The sequence below is a fragment of the Dryobates pubescens genome, chromosome 10, assembly GCF_014839835.1.
Source record: "Dryobates pubescens isolate bDryPub1 chromosome 10, bDryPub1.pri, whole genome shotgun sequence".
NCBI lineage: Eukaryota > Metazoa > Chordata > Aves > Piciformes > Picidae > Dryobates > Dryobates pubescens.
Window position 1 is genome coordinate 34408647 of NC_071621.1, and position 24091 is coordinate 34432737.

Genomic DNA, 24091 nt, shown 5'->3' on the forward strand with positions numbered 1-24091 from the left:
TACCACCGCATCTGTCCGGAAGCGAGGAGATCCATATGGCTAATTTACTCAAAACCCCCTCTTGTACTGTGGAGTGAAGGGGATGTTTGTACTCATGCTGGTACATCTGTGTTGTCTACACTCATGCCAGTCAAGTGTTTGTTTATCTGAGATGTCTGAACATTTAGAGCTTACAGCTACAACCAGAGATCATAGAAATTGCTGCAGAGCATCCTGATTGTCCTGAATCAGATGAAAACAAATGTCATTCATGAGCAGCTTCGGTTACAAGAACTACTCCAGATTGAGGATGTTGCTCCCAGTATGTTTTGAAAATACAGACCAGAATTGCTGATAGCAGCACCCCACACTTCTCTGGGGGGCTTCACTGGACATCAAATACACGAGGCTGAGAGTTTGTCCTCATCAGCCTTTTACAAAAGGGGTGTGGCAATAATAAAACATTTAGTGGGGACACTTCCCATTTTCATGAAGCACCTCATCCAAGCATGAACTATCAGCTGCGTAACAGCAGCTGACCTGGGCAACGCTAGCCCCAACCAGAGCAGGTTATGTGCCATGTGCGCTGTTAAAAGCCTGATTAATCAGTGGCTGCAATGCATCAGCCACAACTCCACTCAAGTGGAGGGGGACCCTGTAGGAGATCAAAGTCCTACTTTGATGTTTCTTGCCAACAGAGGAGGCACATCAGAGTGAAAAAACAGTTCCTAAACCCATGGGTTCACTCTGCCAAGGATCAAATGACACTTTCTCTTTTCCTCTCCTTGTGATTTCATATGGCAGAATTCCATTAACAAAATATTGAAAGTCACAAAGAAATCCAGTGAGGCAGTGAGTCTCTTTACATTGTGAACTATGCACTGAAACCTGAGTGCTTTTCCACTTGGAAAGAGCGTGAAACTGTACATTGTGAGAGCTATGAGATGGCAAAGGCAGTCCCTGGGATGGAAAGACTCCTAGAGCAGAGCTGTTGAAGTGGCAAAATTTTCCAGAGCATCTGCAAAAAGCTTTGGCTGACTTCTAAAAATGCTACACATACAATCCAGATGTCCCAAGCAGATGTGTAGGCAAGGTTCATACTCCAGTTATGGGGTTCACATAGAATCACAGAATCAATAAGGTTGGAAAAGACATCAGAGATCATCAAGTCCAACCTATCACCCAACACCTCAGGACTAACTAAACCATGGCTTCAAGTGCCATGTCCAATCCCCTCTTGAACACCTCCAGGGATGGTGACTCCACCACCTCCCTGTGCAGCACATTCCAATGGCAAATTACTCTTTCTGGGAAGAACTCTCCTCACCTCCAGCTAAACATCCTTTGGCACAGCTTGAGACTGTGTCCTCTTGTTCTGGTGCTGGCTGCCTGGGAGAAGAGACCAACCCCCAACTGGCTACCAACCCCACCTCCCTTCACGTATTTGTGGACAGCAATAAGGTCTCCCCTGAGCCTCCTCTTCTCCAGGCTAAGCAACCCCAGCTCCCTCAGCCTCTCCTCACAGGGCTGTGCTCCAGACCCCTCCCCAGCCTCGCTACCCTTCTCTGGATACTTACTGAGTATAGCATATTAAGCAACCAGAACAAGAAACCTTCCTGCCATAATAAGGTAAGAGTTAATAAATGATTGATTGCAATTCAGTTCAGTGTCAAAATTACTGGAGATCAAGCTGATGTAGCTGAAATACCATCTCTTGGTGACAAGCTTTTAAAATATCTCTATATTTTAAGCTTTCAAAATATAGAAGCTTTTAAAGCTATTTCTGCATTTATACTGCTGAAAAAAAACACCCAACAAACCATAGTCATTTTAAAAGCCACTGTTTAAGAACCGAGGCAGGAATTTCCAGCAGAGTTACAAGGAAGAAAGAAATAATAATGGAAACAATGTGGAAAAGCCCAGTGGAGGCATGAAGCAAAAGTAATTCTGCTTTAAGACTCCCACATCTTTTATGTCCTATCCAGTTCAATTTGCCTTGTTCAGTTACTCTAATTGAATTCTTTCATAAGGCCAGGCTTTTGAGAATAAACTTGGAACCAGACTCTCTGCATATTCAGTCACGAGTCCAATCCTATTTAACTGAAGATAAATGAAATAGATACTCAAGTATTAACTTTGTTTTGTTGTCCTCCTACACGAAGTGAGGGGAAGAGCACTGCTGTTTTCAAGGTTGCAAACTTAAGAATTGAGAAATTATTTGACTTTGGCGATTCCTGGAAAGCACATTTGGTCAGTACCAGTAGGATGGGATTGGTTTCTCACTGTCTTACACACACGTCACTCAGACAAAGCAAACAACATTCTCCACCTGAGTGAGGAACTGCAAAACTCTGCTCCAGGCGTTGAATTTTGATGCCATCCCTGTGACAGATGTTATTGTTAGTTGGCAAAGCAGCTCAGCTAGAAATACCACAGGTAGAAATCTCAGCATGGATAAGTAAGGCTGCTTCACAGCACTTCATTTTATGACTGAACAGTGACATCTATAGTTCAAGAATCTGCAGTAATGCTTTGTGTATTTTCATGGTCTCACTGAGTTTAAGAGAAATGAATATGTTCAAATACAAACCATTTTGTTCACAAACAAATCTGTTGCCTTCTAGAACAGCAGAATAGACATGTCCTATCTGCCAACTGATATTTTAAACCTACATAAACTTTAAAGTTACTTCAAAAATCAACTTTCTGTACCTAAGTTGATACATGCCACTTGTTAAAACCTATTTTGAGGTCTTCCACTTCTTTCAGCTGATTCAGGTCTGTATTCTCTGTCTGTAACATATTCGGCTACATTTATTGGTAGAATCATAGAATCAATAAGGTTGGAAAAGACCTCAGAGATCATCAAGTCCAACCTATCACCCAACACTTCAGGACTAACTAAACCATGGCTTCAAGTGCCACATCCAATCCTTTTTTGAACACCTCCAGGGATGGTGACTTTACCACAGAATCACCAAGGTTGGAAAAGACCTCAAACCACTTCCCTGGGCAGCACATTCCAATGGCCAATCTCCCTTTCTGGGAAGAACTTTCTCCTCAACTCCAGCCTAAACTTCCCCTGGCACAGCCTGAGACTGTGTCCTCTTGTTCTGGTGCTGGTTGCCCGGGAGAAGAGACCAACCTCCACCTGGCTACAACCTCCCTTCAGGTAGTTGTAGAGAGCAATGAGGTCTCCCCTGAGCCTCCTCTTCTCCAGGCTAAACAACCCCAGCTCCCTCAGCCTCTCCTCACAGGGCTTGTGCTCCAGACCTCTCCCCAGTATCATTGCCTCTGGCACATGAAAAACAAAATAAAAAATAAAAATAATCCTGTGACCACTAAACATAAAAGGAAAATAAATGTCTTAATTATTATGGTTGCCTATTGTGTATATGAAAGATGCACTAACTTCAATTAACGTTTCACACCGAGAGGAGATTTAACAGAATGTTCCAGATGGGCCAGAGCTCAGACCAGCAAGAGCACAATGAGAAATGTGATTCTGAAAGCCTGCAGTTTTGACTAAGTTTGATTTAATGATGGTGGAACACAGATATTAGAAGACTGAAGTAGTCAGTCTAAGTTCTAAGCCTAGAGATCAAAGTTAGAATTAAGAAAAGCCCTTGAAACAAGACAGCATTAAATTACTATATTCATCAGTGACTTCTTGCTGCAAGCACTGTCATGCACCTGCCAACCCTGAGCCACTGGCAAAAGGCACAGAACTTTCCCGTGACACACATGCTGAGAGACAGAGCATTCAGCCAGGAGGTCTCCAACACAGCAAAGCATATGTTGAAATTCATGGCGTAGGGAAGTGAAGAGCTGACACCATGGCTCAGTACACAGCACACAGCGACTCGGCCAGCACACTTGCCAGGCCTTTTATACCTCTCCAAATCTCTCTGCAGTGGCTGTAATTTTGCCCACAGCTGCACAATGTAGCCACATGGCCAAGGACAAAATGCAATTGTAATGAAAACTCTTTTGGTCAGGACTGCACAGCACCATAGAATCAATAAGGTTGGAAAAGACCTCAGAGATCATCAAGTCCAACCTGTCACCCAACACCTCAGGACTACAAAAACATGGCTTCAAGTGCCATGTCCAGTCCTGTTTTGAACACCTCCAGGGATGGTGACTCCACCACCTCCCTGGGCAGCACATTCCAATGGCCAATCTCTCTTTCTGAGAAGAACTTTCTCCTCAACTCCAGCCTAAACTTCCCCTGGCGCAGCTTGAGACTGTGTCCTCTTGTTCTGGTGCTGGTTGCCTGGGAGAAGAGACCAACCCCCACCTGGCTACAACCTCCCTTCAGGTAGTTGTAGAGAGCAAGAAGGTCTCCCCTGAGCCTCCTCTTCTCCAGGCTAAACAACCCCAGCTCCCTCAGCCTCTCCTCATAGGGCTGTGCTTGAGACCTCTCCCCAGCCTCACTGCCCTTCTCTGGATATGTTCTAGTGTCTCAATGTCCTTCTTAAATTGAGGGGCCCAGAACTGGACACAGTATTCAAGGTGTGGTCTAACCAGTGCTGAGTACAGGGGCAGAATGACTTCCCTGCTCCTGTTGGACACACTATTCCTGATCCAGGCCAGGATGCTATTGGCACAAATTCTAGGAGAGGTCCTCTTCACCTTCAGTTCTGATCAGTTAACTTGCCATGAAAAACTGTATGAGCAGGGTCAAGGGCAGGTCTGTTACTGGACACTGAATTTGTCAGGTCTAGCTGCCCAGCAGGGAAAGAAACTACATGGGGAGATCAAATGCAAAAGCCAAAGCACGTAACAGATAAAAGCCAGCTCCTCTTGTATGTGATAGATAGAAACAGGAGCATACACATGTTCAAAGAAAGAATTGGCAGCAGTTGGGAGCATCATCTTTATTAAAGCCAAGTAAACCTGAGGATAGACAGACATTCAGATGCTCAGGCTGGGAACGCTACCAACGGAGACGCTTGCTGCATAGCAGCATCCCATCTGCTGATGGCACCATGCCTGCCTTTTGCCACTGTCTCTGCTTATTAAGTGCCAAGGAAACATAGGTATAGGCAGGAAGCCTGTGTAGTGTCCTCACTTACAGCATGCTGCTCTTCAGTAAGGTCTGGGCAGAACAATCTCTTTTCCTCTGGACAGAGACATGTCAGCAAGGCAGGAAGAAAAGCTGCTGGAGGCTAAGTGAGAAGGGGAGACTCAGCTACATAAAGGGGACTCATATTAGTGCAGGACCATGAGAGAGACCTCATAAAAAATTCTGGAGACCCAAGGCAATGTGTCAGCAGGAGAGGGCTATGTTTGTATGTTGGTTTAGGTCACAAGTGAGCTTTAGTGTGAATTTTCTGATCATCCTGTCTCACTGCTTTTCGTTTCTTACTGTGGAGAAGTGAGATCTCAGAGGACAGGGCCAGGCTTCCCTCTGCTTGGTGCTGAGCTGGAAGATGTTGCACCAGGAGTGCAGCTAATGTGATCCTAAAGTCCTGAAATGGGTGTGCTGAGGATACTGGGTTCTCAGCACCAACTGCTTTGCTCCACAGCCCCCCTGGTTGCTCCACAGGGCTTGCTGATGTACATATAGCCTGAAATTGCTATATTGCTGCTCATAAATTGTCTCTGCTCTTAGGTCAGCTCTCAGTATAGGCAATTGTGGCACATGCTGAGGGTGCTGTGATCCCACCCTAGCAGCACTGCAGATGTGTTTAGCAGAGCTTTCTATGTTTTTCCACTGATTTCCCCTGGAGGAAATACAGTGGTGGACATCACAACATTTGCTACCCTGGGGAACACAGATCAACATTTTTCAGCATCAGTGAATATGAAATATTATTCTGTCTTGGAGGGAACCCAGATGGACTGTATGGTCTTAAATGCTGATGAATTTCCAAGATTTCCAATGCCTTCATTATGAACAGAAGCAGGCCTTGGTTTGCTGCTTCATCCTCTTCCGAGAGGACAAGGTACTTAGCCTTTATTTCAGCTCTGTTGCTCTTGGACATGGGAAGTTTGCTTTTTATTCTTGTGCTAAATGATGGGAAGAAATGCATGATACATTAGCTGGATATTAAATGAAAAGTGTAATAAAACTTCTTTGTTAGATGTAGGATCAGGAATAGTGTGGCCAGCAGGAGCAGGGAAGTCAATGTGCCCCTGGACTCAGCACTGGTTAGGCCACACCTTGAGTCCTGTGTCCAGTTCTGGGCCCCTCCATTTAAGAAAGACATTGAGACTCTTGAATGTGTCCAGAGACAAGTTCTTCACAGAAAGAGTCAGCCATTGGGATGTGCTGCCCAGGGAGGTGGTGGAGTCACCATCCCTGGAGGTGTTCAAAAAGGGATTGGATGTGGCACTTGAAGCCATGGTTTAGTCAGTCCTGAGATGTTGGGTGATAGGTTGGACTTGATCTCTGAGTTCTTTTCCAACTTTCTTGATTCTATGATGCTGTGATTCTGTGTTTCAGGCAACCTTCAAGAACTCTGTGTTCTCAGCCATACATATTCCTGCCACTTCAGATTTAATTCATCTTCAAACAGATGATTTCCTCTTGCCACTAGTTGAAAACGAACCCCAGTCTTTGTTAAACCAGTGCTTTTTATGAAAGGGTTGCTGTGTATGTGATTTGAAAGTGAGAATTTAAGTCCAGATGTCTAAAAGCATAGCCATAAAAAAGACTAAACACCCCCCACCCCTCCCAGTTTCTAAAGAGCCTTTTAAATTTAACTGATGTGCCATTGGTACACCCACATTGCAGCACGGTGGTTTGCTTATGTGTGTGTAAAATCAAGATTGAGAATGTAAGTACCACCAGCTCAGTCCATGACCACGGTGTTAATATGCATATTTTTCCCTAATGTCATTTTTATGAAGCACATAATCCTCAAAAACACCCATGTGCTAATCTTGCCACCATGCTTTGAAACACATTGTAAAGCCCCCTCCTAAGTGCCAGGGTGCATTTTTTCCATTATTTGGATTGTAACTCTGTTCATGAAGAAATGAAAGGAGAAAAAAAGGAAAGAATTAAAAACAAGAGTAGAATAAAATAGAGTAGAGTAGAGTAGAGTAGAGTAGAATAGAATAGAATAGAATAGAATAGAATAGAATAGAATAGAATAGAATAGAATAGAATAGAATTAACCAGGTTGGAAAAGACCTTTGAGATCATCAAGTCCAACCTATCCCCCACCACCATCTAATCAACTAAACCATGGCACCAAGCACCCCATTCAGTCTCTTCTTAAACACCTCCAGTGATGGTGACTCCACCACCTCCCTGGGCAGCACATTCCAATGGCAAATCACTCCTTCTGTGAAGAATTTCTTCCTAGCATCCAGCCTAAACCTCCCCTGGTGCAGCTTGAGACTGTGCCCTCTTGTTCTGGTGATGGTTGCCTGGGGGAAGAGACCAACTCCACCTGGCTACAACCTCAGAGGAGGGTGAAAGCAATGACTTTCTGTCCTCACACTCTGCCCACAGCCCTTGACTCAGTAGATATTTCTGCTCAAATGCTTCAAGTTCAAATAAAATTGCCTGCTCATATATAAGCCTTTTACTTCAATCAAAGCCAGATGTCTATAGGACTGATCAAATTAAAAGGAAGTAACTACACTTCCAATTGCAGGCTTCACAAACATGAGGTTTCTCTCTGTGGTTGAAAAGCTTGGCACAGCGTTTGGATTTGATTACAGCAAAGCTTTCTATTGCTGTGATTGCTCATGTTGTTATTCATGCAGATAAACATACATTTACCATTGGCAGACCTGCTAACACCACTCTCTCATGAAGGTCGTGTGACATTTCCCATTTTAAGACTTCAGATTCAGGAGCTTATAGCATAACCACACTTTAAATACTTGGTTGAATTTTCTCTTTCTCTGTTTCTGAGAGTCATGCTGCTTGGTGGGTTTCAAAATGCTAACAACTTTCTTCAACAATAGCTTTACTGACCCATACTTATGGGCAGGGATTGAAAAGTTTGCAAGAAGGTGGCCCATACTTCAGGGTTGTGGTTTTCAGTGTCTCCCGGGAAAATTGTCCTAAAGTTCCATACTTTAGCAGTTTCCTGAGCTGGTCAATGCTTGCCTGGCTTTCCTAGCTCTTTTTAAGCATGCATGGGACCTCCCCGTGGGGTCCCTGGACAAACAGTACCCAGCCACTGATGTATCCTGGGCTGCATCAAAAGCAAGGTGGCCAGCAGGTCAAGGGAGGCAATTCTGCCCCTCTAATCTGCTTTGGTGAGATCCCACCTGGAGTACTGCAGGCAGCACTGGAGTATTCAGAAAGACACAGATCTGTTGGAGAAGGTCCAGAGGAGGACCACATGTTCTATGATAAAAGACTGAAAGAATTGGGGTTATTCAGTCTGGAGAAGAGAAGGCCCTGGGGCGACCTTATTTCAACCTTTCAGTACTTAAAGGAGAGCTATAAGAAAGATGGGAACAGACTTTTCTTTTAGTAGGGCTTGTTGCAACAGAAAAAGAGGTAATGGTTTAAAACTAAAAGAGGATAGAATTAGACTAGATATAAGGGAGAAATACTTTACAATGAGGGTGGTAAAACACTGGAACATTGCCCATAGAAACAGCAGACATCCCATTGCTGGAGACATTCAAAGTCAAGCTGATGGGGCTCCGAGCACCTTTACATAGCAAAAGCTGCCCCTCTGCATTGCACAGGGGGCTGCACTAGATGACCTTTAAAGGTCCCTTCCAAGCCAAAGTATTCAAGGGTTCTATGATTCTGTGACAATGCTGGCCATACACTGCTGCCACAAGGCTTAATTCGGATCTGTGGGAACGCAGACGTGCAAGCAAAGGCTCATGTCATGCTCGCCTTCTGCTGGCCCACAAAGCAGATGTTGAAAGCAGAGTGATCTTTCTGTACTCTCAGTGATGTCTCAGAACATCTGAGCTATCTATCTATGCTTTTTTCTGCAGGCTAAGATCCCTACTTTGTCCTTCTGTTCAACATGCAGAGAGGTCAGAGAGAAAGGGCCAGCAGAGGTGAACTACCCCTGTGCCAGCTCTCCTTTTGGGGCAACACCTTTGCCACCAGTCACAAGCTCTGTGCAGCCCATGCACAGCACTGTTCTTGAGCCAAGTGCCTCAAGGTTGCTGAGAATTTACCGACACAGACACTTACAGCAGCAGTGTGGACAGACTCCCAGTGCATACAAAGCATCATTTTAGCAATTCCCCAAACAGGGCCATAACACTACCCTGCTCCCATAACTGCAGGATGAAGTAGAAGGTAATCAGAAGCAGCTTTTTATTAATGGTGAACAGGGCAGTAGGCACAACAGGAAAACTATTATGAAGGTCTGTGTTTTAGATGACCAATTTATGCAAATTATATGTAAATTAGACATGGCCCCTTTGATTTCTGGCATGCAGCCAGCAACTCTTTCATGTTATAATCTTGGGTAACCTTTGCTTGACTATTTTCTTCTAAAGTTAGCTATACATTTGAGCTTTCTTTTTCTCTCTCTTAATTTTCTTGTAAAGCACAGCAAGGTTTTTCTAAGTAAAAGGATGTTAACAGTACATGAAATCTGCTCTGGAGAATTCAAACTAGAGGATTTATTATTAAAACAAATTCCATCCCATGCTAAATACTCTCTGTTTAGGAAAAGGCACATTATTCTCCATAAACTTTTATAGAAGGATAGCATGATTGAAAATATTAGCCAAGAGGCTCTGATCATAGAATCATAGCATCATAGAATCACACAATGAATAAGGTTGGAAAAGACCTCAGAGATCATCAAATCCAACCTGCCACCCAACACCTCATGACTAACTGAACCATAGCTTCAAGTGCTATGTCCAATCCCTTCTCTGATGATACTGAATCACAGAATTCATCCCATTGGAAGAGACCTCAAAGGTCATCCACTCCAACCCTCAACCCAGCACTGAAGGGTCAACACTAAACCATGTCCCTATGCCCTAGGACTGGGTGCAGGACCTTTGCACAGTATATTCTTGAATGCTTCTTACCACCAAAAGAAGGAAATAAAAGCTGCCATTTCATGTCTTAAGATAAAAAAATGAACAGTTATTAATTTCCCCCCTGCCCCCCCATTTAAAATGAAAATCAGCTGCTAACATCTATGTCAGCAAATACAATGGTTGATGATTCTTAAAGACATGCTGCAATTTGTGGCTCCATAACTAGCATTTGCCATACTGCTGAGCTCTCCACTCTGTGGAATTTAATTACGTGGCCCTTTTGCATATGGAGGACAGAAACAACAGAATCGCTTTGCTCGGTGGGAGCAAACACGTCCCAGCCTTCTCCTTGTGGGCTGGGCTGCAGAGTCACTGACAGAGAGTCAGGGCCCACTGCACTGGAATGAGGGCTTTATAACAATCCTTTATTTGCATACACTGCTGAGGCAGTGAAAACAGCAAACAGATTTTTTAACGGCAGGCAGCCGAAACATTCCTGCAGGGCACGTGCCCCCGCGCCGAGGCAGCAGCGCAGGCAAGCTAAGTCAGGTCCCTGACTGCCTCCCAGCAGCGAATTATGTTGACATGAAAAGGGTGCATGCCATTCCAGTAATAAAATGGGTCCAACCTTCAGCACTGCCTCTGTCCCCTGCACCCCACGCCTCCCCTCAGTTGGAATTGGCATGCACACGGTGCTGGGGAAGAAAGGAGTACCGTGATGTGTTTGGTTAGAAAGGTTTCAATTTACTCATCATGAGACTGCTGAGCAATATTGTAAATAGACACAAATAAAACCAATAGAAGCTGTTCTCATGGTACCTAGGATGCTAGGAGAATGGTTAACCTCATCTATTAAGTATGGAGTGTGAATCAAAGCCATGCTACGTTCATGTACATATTACAGACACACATCCTGGGGACTCAAATAACCTTGCTTAGCAATTCTCTCACTGGCTGCAATATCCTTCTTCCTCATAAAGATTTTCTTTTGCCCTTGTGCCTTGTCCTTGGTAAATAAAGACCCTTAGAATCATAGAATCAGTAAGGTTGGAAAAGACATCAGAGATCAAGTTCAACCTATCACCCAACAGCTCAGGACTAACTAAACCATGGCTTCAAATGCCATGTCCAATCCCCAGTCCCCTCTTGAACACCTCCAGGAACAGTGACTCCACCACCTCCCTGGGCAGCACATTCCAGTGGCAAATTCCTCTTTCTGGGAAGAACTTTCTCCTCACCTTGAGCCTAAACTTCCCCTGGCACAGCTTGAGACTGTGTCCTCTTGTTCTGGTGCTGGTTACCTGGGAGAAGAAAGCAAGCCCCACCTGTCTACAACCTCCTTTCAGGTAGCTGTAGAGAGCAAGAAGGTCTCCCCTCAGCCTCCTCTTCTCCAGGCAACCTTAATGACAGACACAATCAACAACACTGTTCTGAATATGCACATCACATCCTGGCTTGCTAGTACTGTGCTTCATTCCTCCCAACTGTCCTCCCACCTCCTTCTACTGGCAGCAAAGCTGATAGCATCCCTGACACGTCATTTGCCCTGGCATGGGAGAAGAGGTGGCTGAATCCAAGTCAAGGATCCAGAGGAGATGCTAGATGAATAGCTTAGCACCAAAAAATCCTGCAAGAGCAGGGTTATCCAAATGAGAAACTTCTGTCTGACATACCTCACCAGATTTCAGCCTTGAGAACTAAACTGTTCCAAAGTTTAGAAAGTTCCTAAAGTTTAGAAAAATCTGTGTAGAGGGGGGGGAGTTAGAAACAAAATATGAGAACAAGGCTGAAGATAATGAAAACTAGAAATAATAACTATGGGTGGAAGGGAACTGCATGGGCACATAAAAGCCAAAAAAAGCTCAGGAAGAGTGGTTAAAATGATCCCCAGCAAAAGAGGCAAGTGGGAACTTCCCTGGGGATCCACAACCAAAACCACTGACAGTAAGTGGATGGAAAGTTCTAGAAGAAGATCTCTCTGTTAAGCATGCTTCTTTTCAAAGGAAGTTTCAGTCTGCCAGAAAAGGTAAGCAAAGCTGCCTGCTGTACAGGGAACTGGAAGAGAGACCAGCCCTAAGGCAATGTCCTACTCATGCCATTTTTTTTTTGTTCCTTCCTAAGATGCTGACTGCTATTATGGTCTGGTAACTTGTGCACTGCATTACTGTGTGGTAAGTCACTGGCACCAAATCACACAAGGCACCATCTAACCACTGGATAGGAAACTCCAGCACGAGCACAATTTAAATCAATGCCCTATAAACTTTGGGCAATATTACTTAGACCTTGAAGCACTCAGACCTCCAAGGAAGCTGTAAAATACACTTCAGAGAGGGTTTATAATGGGGTGAACTTGCTATTTTCCATGCAGACATGTAATCAAATTACTCACTCTCAAGAGCACCAAGGTGTTTGTGGACAGCTCAGTAATTATTTGTGACAGCTTCAGAAACCAAGAAAGGCACCAGGGCTACTGCAGCTGTGACGGACATTCGAAATCACCATCTTTGTACAGAGCCTTCCTGTAAATGGGTCCTAAAAAAATCCAGCTGAGCATTACAGTAATTGTAATTCTATTGGTTTCTATAGAAATGGGATTATCCTAACAGCCAATAAATCAATTTCCTCCCGGAACTCTAATGCAACGAGAAGGGGCACCATTGCACTGTTATTTATAGAGCAAACAGCTTTTACACAATTTGCAATACCTATCAGAGTTTTATAGAGTTCCTGAGATTTTTTTCAAGCATGTTGCTGCATAAAACCATCTCTGGCAATAAATTACAGAGGGGAAGCGGGGAGGGGGAACGGCGGAAAGTAATGCAAAACCTTTACCACCAGATGGCACGCTGGTACAAGTGCCGCCGTTCTGGCAGGGCTGCCTCTCGCAGGCGTCGGGGTAGAGGACGCAGCCAAGCTTCAGCTCGGTCAGCCCGACCACTTCGGCAAAGCTGCTGCGCTTGTTTTGGAGCGGCAGCTCGTTGTTATTTAGGACAACGGAATCCAGGCAGCCCTGAAAGCCGCTCAAAACCTGCGTTGTTCTTTTGTCAGTCAGGCTGCGGACGTTATCCACTTGGACCTGCGCGCCGAAGTAGACGGAGCTATCCGTGCTGAGAGTCTGGAAATAGAGCGGGGCTTTGCGGCGCTCCACGTAGCTGTCGTCCAGGGACAAGCTGGTGAAATTGCGATTCAGCTCCAGGAAGACGGAATGCCAGCTTCCGTCGTTAACGGCTCGGCCAGAAATTCCCAGGATTCCTGGGCCACTTCCACAGTCCAGCTGGAACCAGAGTTTGCCGTCGACAATCTGCAGGAGGAAAACAGAAAGCAAAGCACTTGAGGTATTCAACCATCGTGCAATATCCTCTCATGAAGGACTGGAGACACAGAAGACTTCTGGATTCTATTCCGTGCTAAAGCTGCTCTCCTACACAACACTAACATATCAAAAGTGTGCCTTTAGCAGCAGAAAAAGTAATTAAAAAAGAAAACAACACACACACACACACACACAAAGAGAGGTGATAAATATCAGCTTGCTTTGAATTTACCCAATGCCAATTGCTGCAGAAAACTGATCATTTAGAAAAACACAGATACGGAGCATACCTGAGGGCTGGGATAATGATATGTCTCCTTGAGCAGGGCATGGGCTGGAGGACCCATGCTCTGCTCTTGGGTCTGATGCTGAGCAGTCACGTTTCTCTGAGCAAGTCCCACCATACACCCATGCACTGTGATTCTGCTTACACGGTTGATGATACCAAAAGGACAGTCAGGGCAAGGGACCACCTCTGAGTGAGAGAGACTTGAGGCAAAATGAAGCGTCAGTGCTTTCAGCTAGGCTTGTTAGGTGCTCTGCTCATGTGCATCCTGTACCTCTGTAACCTTTTGGAGCATCTCAGCAAGGTCTGGATTTGTCCCTAAGTGCCCTAAGTTCAGTTTCTCGAAGTACAACAATAAGATTCTGCTTCAGGCAGTTCTTTTCCAAGGATGCTACAACATCTGCTCTGTGTACACCTCACAGAAGACATAAGATGGCTCTTACTTTTCTTTCTTTCCTCATATTTAAGCTAGGTTCATGGTTTTAGAGGGATTGCCTCATAGAGGGCAAATCTGTGCTAGCCTGCTGGGGCAGGCAGCATGCAGTGAGGGAATAGGTATGAAGTGCTGCTTTCCTGATTAGCAGTTTACTCAAAGATTTTAGGTTTCTCTAACAGATGGCAGATAAGTTTAAAAAGGCTGACAAGGCTGGATATAATTTCTTATGACACATTAATTGGATTCAAGCTCTCTGAGAGCTCTTGCGATTATTTTACCTTTATGTCATACTCTGTGAAGTATTTATTTCTGCAAACCTCATCTCAAGACAGTTCTGTTCCATTATTTATCCCCTTGAAAAGTTCAGGTGCTGTGTCCTTTTTCATCCTTCCCTGCAGCACACATTGTACTCTCATTGGTTATCCATAACATGGCCCTACTGCTCTCTTGCCAGTGGTGCTGAGTTGCCATAGCTGTCAATGCAAGAACCCATGCAGAGCCTGCTGAACTAGCATGGCTGATGCAGATAAGAAGATGCTGCTTTGTGCTCATTGTCTTTGGCCATTTTTGCCCAATTCTGATGTGAATAATCAATTAAAACTTTGTTAGCTCAAGACATCCCTTGACAGGAGTCTGAACTGGTGCTCAAATTCTTCTCTGTAAGTCATTTTGATGTGGCTTGAAGGTAAACGGAATACTGTTCATCTACGGAAGCAGACTAGGCTGCCAGGTCATTATCTGCATTTTAGTGTCTTCAAAGGTTCACAAAACCATCTAGATAAAAGCTAAGGATAAAATCTTCAGTTCTCTTGATTATGTACTTCCTTCTTTAACAGCTGAAGTTGAACCTCAAGCCAAGTCAGACTGGGCAGTTGAGGTGTAAATCACACCACTCCACTACACAAAATGATGTTAAGCATGTGACAAGCTCCCTGTAAATTCCAGTTGCCTACTGAGTCTGCATGGCATGAAGCATGTTAGAGGGATACACACACAGAAGGGGGCAGAGGAAGAAGAATTAGACCCTGCTATGGGGACTATTTTGAAGTCCTTGACCTCTAAGATGTAATGAAACTGAGAAGAAATGAGATTTATGATTGTAACACAACATGCTGGTGGGATGGATGTTTCTTGGTACTCACTACAGCTCAGACAAAAAAAGCCCAGTGGATGTCTAGAAAAAGAAGTCTGGATCATTTTTAACTAAACAAATAATCTGTTCTTCCAGGACTCAAAACTCAGCTGTAAATTATTTCTGTAAATTAAAATTGGGCCTATTAAAGCCCTCAGCCTCTCTGGAGATATTCAAGACCTGCCTGGATGAGTTCCTGTGTGACCTGATGTAGGTGACCCTGCTCTGGCAGGGGGTTTGGATGAGATGATGTCTCAAGGTCCCTTCCAGCCCCTGACATTCTGTGATTCTGTGAAAGCATCTGCTCAGGAGTAATTTCTGTACACAAGATGCCCTGAAAACTGAGTCCCAGAGGTGGAGCAATAGTTTTGCTTCTCTGTGTGCAACAAAACAGCTCACAAACCTTGAAGTCACTGCTCAGAAAGTGAGGTCTGGCTCAACAGGAATACAAATCAAACAGACAAATGCAACAAAGCTGGTAAGGGGTTTGGAGCACGAGCCCTGGGAGGAGAGGCTGAGGGAGCTGGGCTTGCTTAGCATGGAGAAGAGGAGATTCAGGGGAGACCTTATTGCTCTCTGAAGGGAGGTTGTAGCCAGGTTGGGGCTGGTCTCTTCTCCCAGGCAACCAGCACCAGAACAAGAGGACACAGTCTCAAGCTGTGCCAGGGGATGTTTAGGATGGATGTTAGGAAGAAGTTCTTCATAGAGAGAGTGATTGCCCATTGGAATGGGCTGCCCAGGGAGGTGGTGGAGTTTAGGAGACCTGATGGGGTGCTTGGTGCCATGGTTTAGTTGATTAGATGGTGCTGGATGATGGGTTGGATGTGATGATCTCAAAGGTCTCTTCCAACCTGGTCTATTCTTTGAGGTCTCTTCCAACCTTAGTGATACTGAATATTAGACTGAATATTCTATTCTATTCTATTCTATTCAGCTGCAAAAAAACCACCCCAAACCCAGCCACCATTGGATAAGCAGTTAACCTGCTTCTTTATCAAAAGGCTTTTTCCTATGGAAACTGTTCTTCTGACTGTGTATAATGGACATATACTTCAGCTAGGACAACTTATCCCCTGAAGGACCTGCTGCCTGCATGTCTATTATCCTTACTCCCAGAACATGCTTTTCCAATTATCTTTATAAATACAACATCACATATGAGCACCTGGGATACATATTACAGCATTTGTATGTGGGAAATGATGGTCTAAACGATTTGCCATTAAAATATGGTTTTTTTACATCTTTCTCATCCGCTTTTTGCTTCTTTTTACTAGCAGATGATTTGATGTGCACAGTAAATACATACTGCACGAAAAGCTATGCTTCCTCTCTTTTATTAAAAAAGCCCCCACCTCAGGCTAGAGTGAAAGATGGAAAGGATGCTCTAACACTTACACTACTAGCCTAAGATATGATAGATATGCATGGGAATCCACACTCTGCAGCTCTCTTCCTCTGAGATCTCAAGCAAGCCATTAGTTTCAGGTCTCCATCAGTAAAAGAAGGATAACGTCATTTCCCTACCTCACACCACTGCTTTATGGATACATACATTAAAGACTGTGACATGCCCAGATACCTCTAGCAATGGGACCATAAAGGTACTTTCATTAATCAGGTGGTCACAGGCACTGGTGCAGAGAGACAGGGAGGAAGCATTTGCCCCCGTGATGGCCCCATGCCTCTAGGAGGAGGAGGAGGAGAGTCCTTTCAAACCCAATGCAATCTGTGAATCTGTGAACAGCTGGTGAGGAGCAAGTGCTGCACAGGGCTCCTGTCCTGCCTACTTAAGTAGCTAGAGAGTGCCTGGGTAGGGAGGAGAAGAGTCCTCCATTCAACAAGGCAAAATGGCATCTCTACTCCTAAGCATGGAGAATTCAACCATAGAGCTTTGATTCATCAATTGATCCCTGGTGTCCCCATGATTCCTTGCAACCACTGTGATTTCAAGGACAGCAATCAAACCTCAAGAGCAGGATGTTTGGTTATAGCCTGGTACCAAGAAAGGCTGAACTTCAAGTTAACTTCTTACTAAATGAGGTACATTCAAGCAAATAGTATGGAAATCCAACGACCAGCTAATGGTGTCCAGGCTCAGCAGTTATGCAGTGGTACAACTGGTGTGTTTGAGAGCTGGAACCATCAGATTCTCAGTTCAGGATGGAAGGTGTGGCACTGCTTTTGTCTCCACCTATGTGATGCAACACAGCAGAGTCTGAGTTACTCCATCTGCAAATTCTGCACCCCCTCCCCAATGCAGTTCATGATGCCAGCAGAGAGTCTCTGCACCAAGATAGAATCGAATCGAATAGAATTGAATCGAATAGAATAGAATAGAATAGAATTAAACAGGTTGGAAAAGACCTTTGAGATCATCAAGTCCAACCTATCACCCAACATCATCTAATCAACTAAACCATGGCACCAAGTGCCTCATCCAGTCTCTTTTTAAACACTTCCAGTGACGGTGACTCCACCACCTCCCTGGGCAGCACATCCCAATAGCCAATCACTCTTTCTGTGAAGAGTGAAGATGAAATCAGTGAGACACTGCTTCATTCATGCCGAGCAGAAAATTCCTATCAAGCTTCCACCCCTTAGAGCTTTCTGGGCTTAGTTACAGTCTCTCTCACTGTAACTAGTAGGATGGTGATGTTAATGCATACTTAAGCATATATGGTCTTACAAAAATCCTCACCTGTAGAGAAGTACAAAGAACAGAGAAGGCTCCAAAAGCTGATGCAATCTGTTCCATTCCAACATTTTCATTCAATGAGCAAAATGGAACCAAAGACATATTGTAAATTATATTAGACTATCAGCCTGGCTAAGATGTTTGGCTAGCATCCATATTTGTGTATCAACATAAGTAATAAAATGATCAAATGGTCCTTCTGAGACCACCTTCAGCGCACACAGTCCATCTGCAGTCACACACCACGGATGCAGCATGCTGCCTACTCATCTGTCTGGGGAAATACTTTGTTAGCCAAATTACATTTCAGGTTGGTTTGTGTAAAATGGTGTATTCAATTAAAAGATTCCTCGTTTCAACTCCAGCCATAGCTGGGATCACAGCCAAGCTTCACTCTCATCCAGCATAAGCCACGCAGCAGTAGTGCATTAAAGTCTATAATATACACTGAACTAAGCCATGCAGAGTTTCACATTAGATGTCTGGATGGAAGAGCATATGCTTGCCTTTTACCATTTCACATCTGTATTTGTGGCATGATGAGAAAGCCTTTCTTCACCTTTTGTAATCCTTGTAATTTTGCAAAACAAGTTGAATCCAGTTCTGGGCCCCTCAATTTAAGAAGGATATTGAGACACTTGAACATGTCCAGAGAAGGGCAACAAAGCTGGGGAGAGGTCTTGAGTGCAAGCCCCATGAGGAGAGGCTGAGGGAGCTGGGGTTGCTTAGCCTGGAGAAGAGGAGGCTGAGGGGAGACCTTATTGCTCTCTACAACTACCTGAAAGGAGGTTAGAATAGAATGGAATAGAATAGAATAGAATGGAATGGAATGGAATGGAATAGAATAGAATAGAATAGAATAGAATAGAATAGAATAGAATAGAATAGAATAGAATAGAATAGAATAGAATAGAATAGAATAGACCAGGTTGGAAGAGACCTTCAAGATCATTGTGTCCAACCTATCATGCACCACCACCCAACCAACTAACCCATGGCACCAAGCACCCCATCAAGTCTCCTCCTGAACACCTCCAATGATGGTTGTAGCCAGGTGGGGGTTGGTCTCTTCTCCCAGGCACCCAGCACCAGAACAAGAGGACACAGTCTCAAGCTGCACCAGGGGAAGTGGAGGTGAGGAGAAAGTTCTTCCCAGAAAGAGTAATTGGCCATTGGAATGTGCTGCCCAGGGAGGTGGTGGAGTCCCTGTCCCTGGAGGTGTTCAAGAGGGGATTGGAGGTGGCACTTGAAGCCATGGTTTAGTTAGTCCTGAGGTGTTGGGTGATAGGTTGGACTTGATGATCTCTGAGGTCTTTTCCAACCTTACTGATTCTATGAACCTCTGTTACATTCCTTACAGAAAAATAATGAAATAAATTACAGAAGTCTCTTCTGCAATGGCCTTGCAATGCTTTAAATTGCTAAATCTTACCTTTCCCAAAGAGATGCTAAGTAGCAAAAGGAAATGGTGATACTGGCTTTTGGCACATGTATTCTCGTCAAAAGAAAACAAAAAAGGGTCATTGATCTGCATCTCATTTTGCTCCAGTTGTCTTAAAAGCAAGAGCATGCAGCTAAAAACAAATAGATGGCCAGCCTCTCAAAATCGATGGATGAGTTGCTTCATTTGAAACAGCTGAATAAAGAACACCCTTACTGTATTATATCAATACAGCAGGGCTGGGAGGCTCTCAGCAAAGTAGTAGGCAAGCAGTTTGCTCTATGGAATTGATTATTCATCCAAGGATGCTGTGTTATGATTATGAAATATTTCCATCCCTGGAGTTATGACAAATGGATGAGCTCCCAAAAGTAAGCTGGTCATTTGAAACACTGAAAACCATATTGCAGCATTAAATTTTAAATAGACTTTGACAGGGGAGACTTGCTTCAAAACAATCAATGTCACTGCATGCCCCAATAGTGGTGGCATTTTCTGCCCATTCTCCCACAGGCTCATACTGTGTGGTGGGCCTAACTTTCTTCCACCTCTACCTTCCTTTGCAGCTCAGTGATGGTGTTGGGCCCTCTGGTGCTAATCCAACAGATACTTAAGTACATGCTTAAAATTAAGGTAGGTGAGTAGTTCCAATTGCCTTCAAATGCAGGAAGTTAAACAAGTGATTAAGTGCTTTGTTGGAGAGATGCCAGAGTGCTCAAAAGAGCACAGGATCCCATCCTTTATCCTCTATTTGGAAAGCTTCTCCTCATGTTTAATTTAATTGAAAGCAATGCTCAAATGATAACAACTTCACGTTTATAGACCTCTAATTAATCTCTTTAATGGCCTCATTTCCGAGCACCTCCCTATCTCACAACAGACATACCTGGTGGGAAAAAAAAAAAGAAAAGAAAAAGGCTTTATCTCTGGTTTACAAATGAAAAACCACTACATGCTTAGAAAGTCTAAGGGTAACTTGCTTGAAAACATCTGAGTGAGGAATCCCTACAGGGCAGTTCATGAGTCAACTGCCATCCCTGTAGAGACCTACTATGGCTATATCCCTAGAGCACAATGCTATTTGTCTGCCCATAGAGGCACTTTTGTGAGACCTTAGTCTGATGTTTCTCTGCTAAATGATCTTCACAAACAGAACTCCAGCAATTTCTGATCTTTCAAGGGATGCCTTTTCTTCAAAAAACATGCTGAATGTAATGTTTTGCTTTTCTTTAAACTCCATGCTTACAGAAGCCAAGGGCCAGACCTGGGAAAAGGATGTACACAATACAAGAGCAAAGTCTACCCTACCTAAAATGTTGCCAAGCGTTGAGGCTCTGACTAGGGAATTCCCTGTGTCATTCCCTGCTGAATGCATGGGAGAAAGTGGAGACTCTGGACCTCACTCATTGGACATGTTTAGGAAAGATGTTGAGTTGCTGGAACGTATCCAGAGAAGGGCAACAAAGCTGGGGAGGGGTTTGGAGCACAGCCCTGTGAGGAGAGGCTGAGGGAGCTGGGGTTGCTTAGCCTGGAGAAGTGAAGGCTCAGGGAGACCTTTTTGCTGTCTACAACTACGTGAAGCGAGGCTGCAGCCAGGTGGGGGTCTTTTCCAACCTGGTTAATTCTGTATTCTGTATGTAAGGTGGCTTCTCCAAGTGTAGTTCTCTAATAAACCTGCATGAGTTGAAAATTCTTTCTCAGAGCTAGGAAGCACAAGCGAGCATGACAGAGGTTGGCCTCTGAGATGAGAGTAGCATAACCACAGCTCTTGCCACTGCTCCTGTAACTACTATTTTTCCCCCCTAGTATCTTTTAAACCACAATGGTTAGGTGATTGTTTGAAGTGGTGACTGGAAACACATAATTCCTGTCTCACAACAAACACAGCCCAAGGGACTGCAATGAAAGGCTCTCTTACTTTATTTTTTGTAAATAGAATGAATTTTTCTCTTTTGGTGGCAAAATTTCCCAGCTCCAACTGGAGATTTCCACTCAGTGGCCTATAACTTGACCTGCTGTACTCAGGAGTTTCACTCACTAAACAACAAAACAACAATAAATTATCCTATCATCATTCCAACTCCACTTCTCTCTGTTTCTGTATCATCTGCTATTGTTTTCAAGTGGCACCTTCCAGCAGGGTCGTTTGTTTTTTGCCAAGCACTTTTCAAACCTGCAGAACTGCAAACATTCCCTGCTGATACATGCTAAGAGCAGCTATGATGAATACTTCAAAGATCTTCAAGCCTGAAAGTTTGTCTTGGTTCTGTGAACGGAAAAGTAGACTGAAAGATTCAAACTATGCATTTTTATGGGTCTCGAAGCAGAGTACAAATCAGAGCTCTGCTGAGAGTCCCTAGTGAATGACAGTACTGCTCCTCATGAAATATTTCAGTATAGCAGCTCTGAAATTATTTGTTGCCCATTAATAACTCATTTAGCCATTTTAACATCACCTAAGCATTCAGCCAAAAGAACTCTAAAGATAGCAGATACAGACACAAAAGGCTCTCTTGCCATTTCTCCCACTGCTGCATTATGGGATGTGGCCAAATGACAAAAGCCAATGTCTTCATTTTGTACCTTAGAGGCTCCAGCTGAAATACTATGCATGCAGGCTCTTGGATTAGCCTACCACTCACTCCCTTCCCATCCAACAGATATTTGCCTTTCCACAGAAAGAACAAAAAGAACAAAAATGCATAGAGATCTTATCAACTGAATGCTGATTGGCTATCTCTAACTATACCATGCCTGTCTCAACAAATAATCTTAATTCACAGAGTGCATAAAATCTTCACATTCAGCAAGAGATGTGTTCTAAGCACTTGGTTTTTTACATTAACAGCAGTGAGGGCATATCCTTTAACCACAGGCATGGGCACAGAGGAAGAGCAGCTATTTCGGCACGCATAGTTTTGACTATATGGTCATATAAATAGCCAAATCTTACATCTTACACAGACTGGCTCCTGTGTGCAGACAAACATAATGTTCTTATAATGAACAGCACCCAGTGGAGCATTTTCCAAGTACCACTAACAAGCTGCCTTTTTTTGGTTGTTGTTGTTCTTATTGTTGTTGCTGCCATTTGCAAAATTGTTTTCCCCTGCAAGCACGAAACAGATCAGACTTCATCTTCTCAATCTACGGCTGAAACGAGAATAGCATTCCCCCAAATCAAGAGCCAACAGACAACATATAATCAAGAGAAACAACTGTGGGAAAGATAAGCTATTTTAATTACCTTCAGAATGATACAGGGATTCGCTCTGGTGTACATTATAATGCCATTGCTTTGCAGGGTTCGCAGACGGAGAGCCAACTTGAATTCCTCTTTCCTGCTATTTTCAGAAACCCGGTACTTGATGTAGCTATTCCCAGCAAAGCTAAGGGAAGTGTGGCCTGAAATAACCATTTGCAAAAGACACACGTTCTTTCAGTGACACATGGAATAGTACCTCAACCACCAAGTGAATTAAAGACTTCTTACAGCTAATGAGAGTGACTAGGAAGGAATAAATAAAGCTCGATTTTGACAAAGGGAAAAAACCAAACCTGGAACTACAAAAAAAACCCCCACTACTATTAAAACCACATTTATTTATGGTGAAAAGTATTTTTCAGAAGATGAAGGGAAGTTTTGTTTCTCCCTGCTTGCATTAAAAGAAAGAAATTTCTCCAAGTAGTCAGCATCTTTAAGGTTATACATCCCTGGAGGCACCTATCTTTTACCTCACTGGTAACAGAGATTCAGATGACCATAACTATACAGCAGGCAGTTGAAATAATGGGTATAATGTTAGGTGTGAGAATATATCAGTCAAACCCTTTCAGTTAAGTTCCCTGCAACCACTGCCCAGGACCACAGTGATACAGCTCAATGTCTGCTTTGTTTTCAGCAGGGAAATAGCACATGTCCTCTGTCATGCAGCCCTGGATTCACTGAAGTAAACAGAAAGCTCCAATTCACCGGCTTTCCACCTGGCTCGCTATATCCCAGGGTACAACACAGCTGCAGAGAGCTCACAAATGTCCTCAATCTTTCTTTTTGGGGTGGTGTAGTGTTTTCATTAATAAAGATTGGAATTCCAGTAATCTAAATAGTAAGCAGAAGAGTTAATTGTAGACCTTTGCCCATAGCAGGAAAACATCTGGCATAACAGTCTCTAGGAAAAGTCCTGTTTTCTTAGCCTGTTTTACTGATCTGGGATTCAACCAAGTCAGTGGGAATTTCCCAACAGAAACTGGGCCATAGTTTTCATATAGCCCCACAGCTGTGAAGACAAGTATTTTACAGGGCTTATAAACAGATACACTAATTGCCAGTGGCAAGGAGGGTTAAGCAGCACATCTTCTGTTAACTTCAGTGGCACCTCTGCCTACAAAATGAGAATGGCAGCAATCTGCTGTTCAAGTATAAACACCACCCCCCCCCCCCCAACCTTTACTGCTGTGATAGACACCTGAGCATTCGCCAAGCTTTCCTGGTGGGCACTGGCAGATGAACGGTCTCCGGTTAGCTTCGTACCCCACACACTGCATGTCCCCTGGACACGGCTTCTCCAGACACGGATCGTTAGACCCTGGGCAGAGTCCTCCTGCAATGAGTTAAAATACTGTCAGGGATACACAGTGCAAAGCATCATCTGCAACAACACAAGAGCAATGGAAGACAAGCATTGATCACTTACTTCAGTACAAGCAAAGAAGGGCTTAATAATAATAACCCTCAAAAAATGAAACCTTCACAGAAAAGACATCCTTTGGACAAATATGTAGCACAGCCATTATGGGTGCTCTTCAAGGGCTGCCCTAAAACCCATGGCATGACAAAGGATTATAAAAGCAAACTCTTATG

The 24091-nt window shown here is 43.9% G+C and overlaps 1 protein-coding gene across 7 annotated transcripts in view; it reads right to left on the reverse strand.

The window, feature by feature from the left end:
* FAT3 (FAT atypical cadherin 3) overlaps positions 1–24091 on the reverse strand; it is a 475061-nt gene that overhangs the window by 13560 nt on the left and 437410 nt on the right. For all 7 annotated transcript variants that reach the window (XM_054164880.1, XM_054164877.1, XM_054164879.1 and 4 more), the window contains 3 exons: positions 23697–23831; positions 22478–22635; positions 12757–13225 (listed from right to left, as the gene is read on the reverse strand). In XM_054164880.1, coding sequence (XP_054020855.1) covers positions 12757–13225; positions 22478–22635; positions 23697–23831 — 762 coding nt within the window. The remainder of the gene's footprint in view (positions 1–12756; positions 13226–22477; positions 22636–23696; positions 23832–24091) is intronic.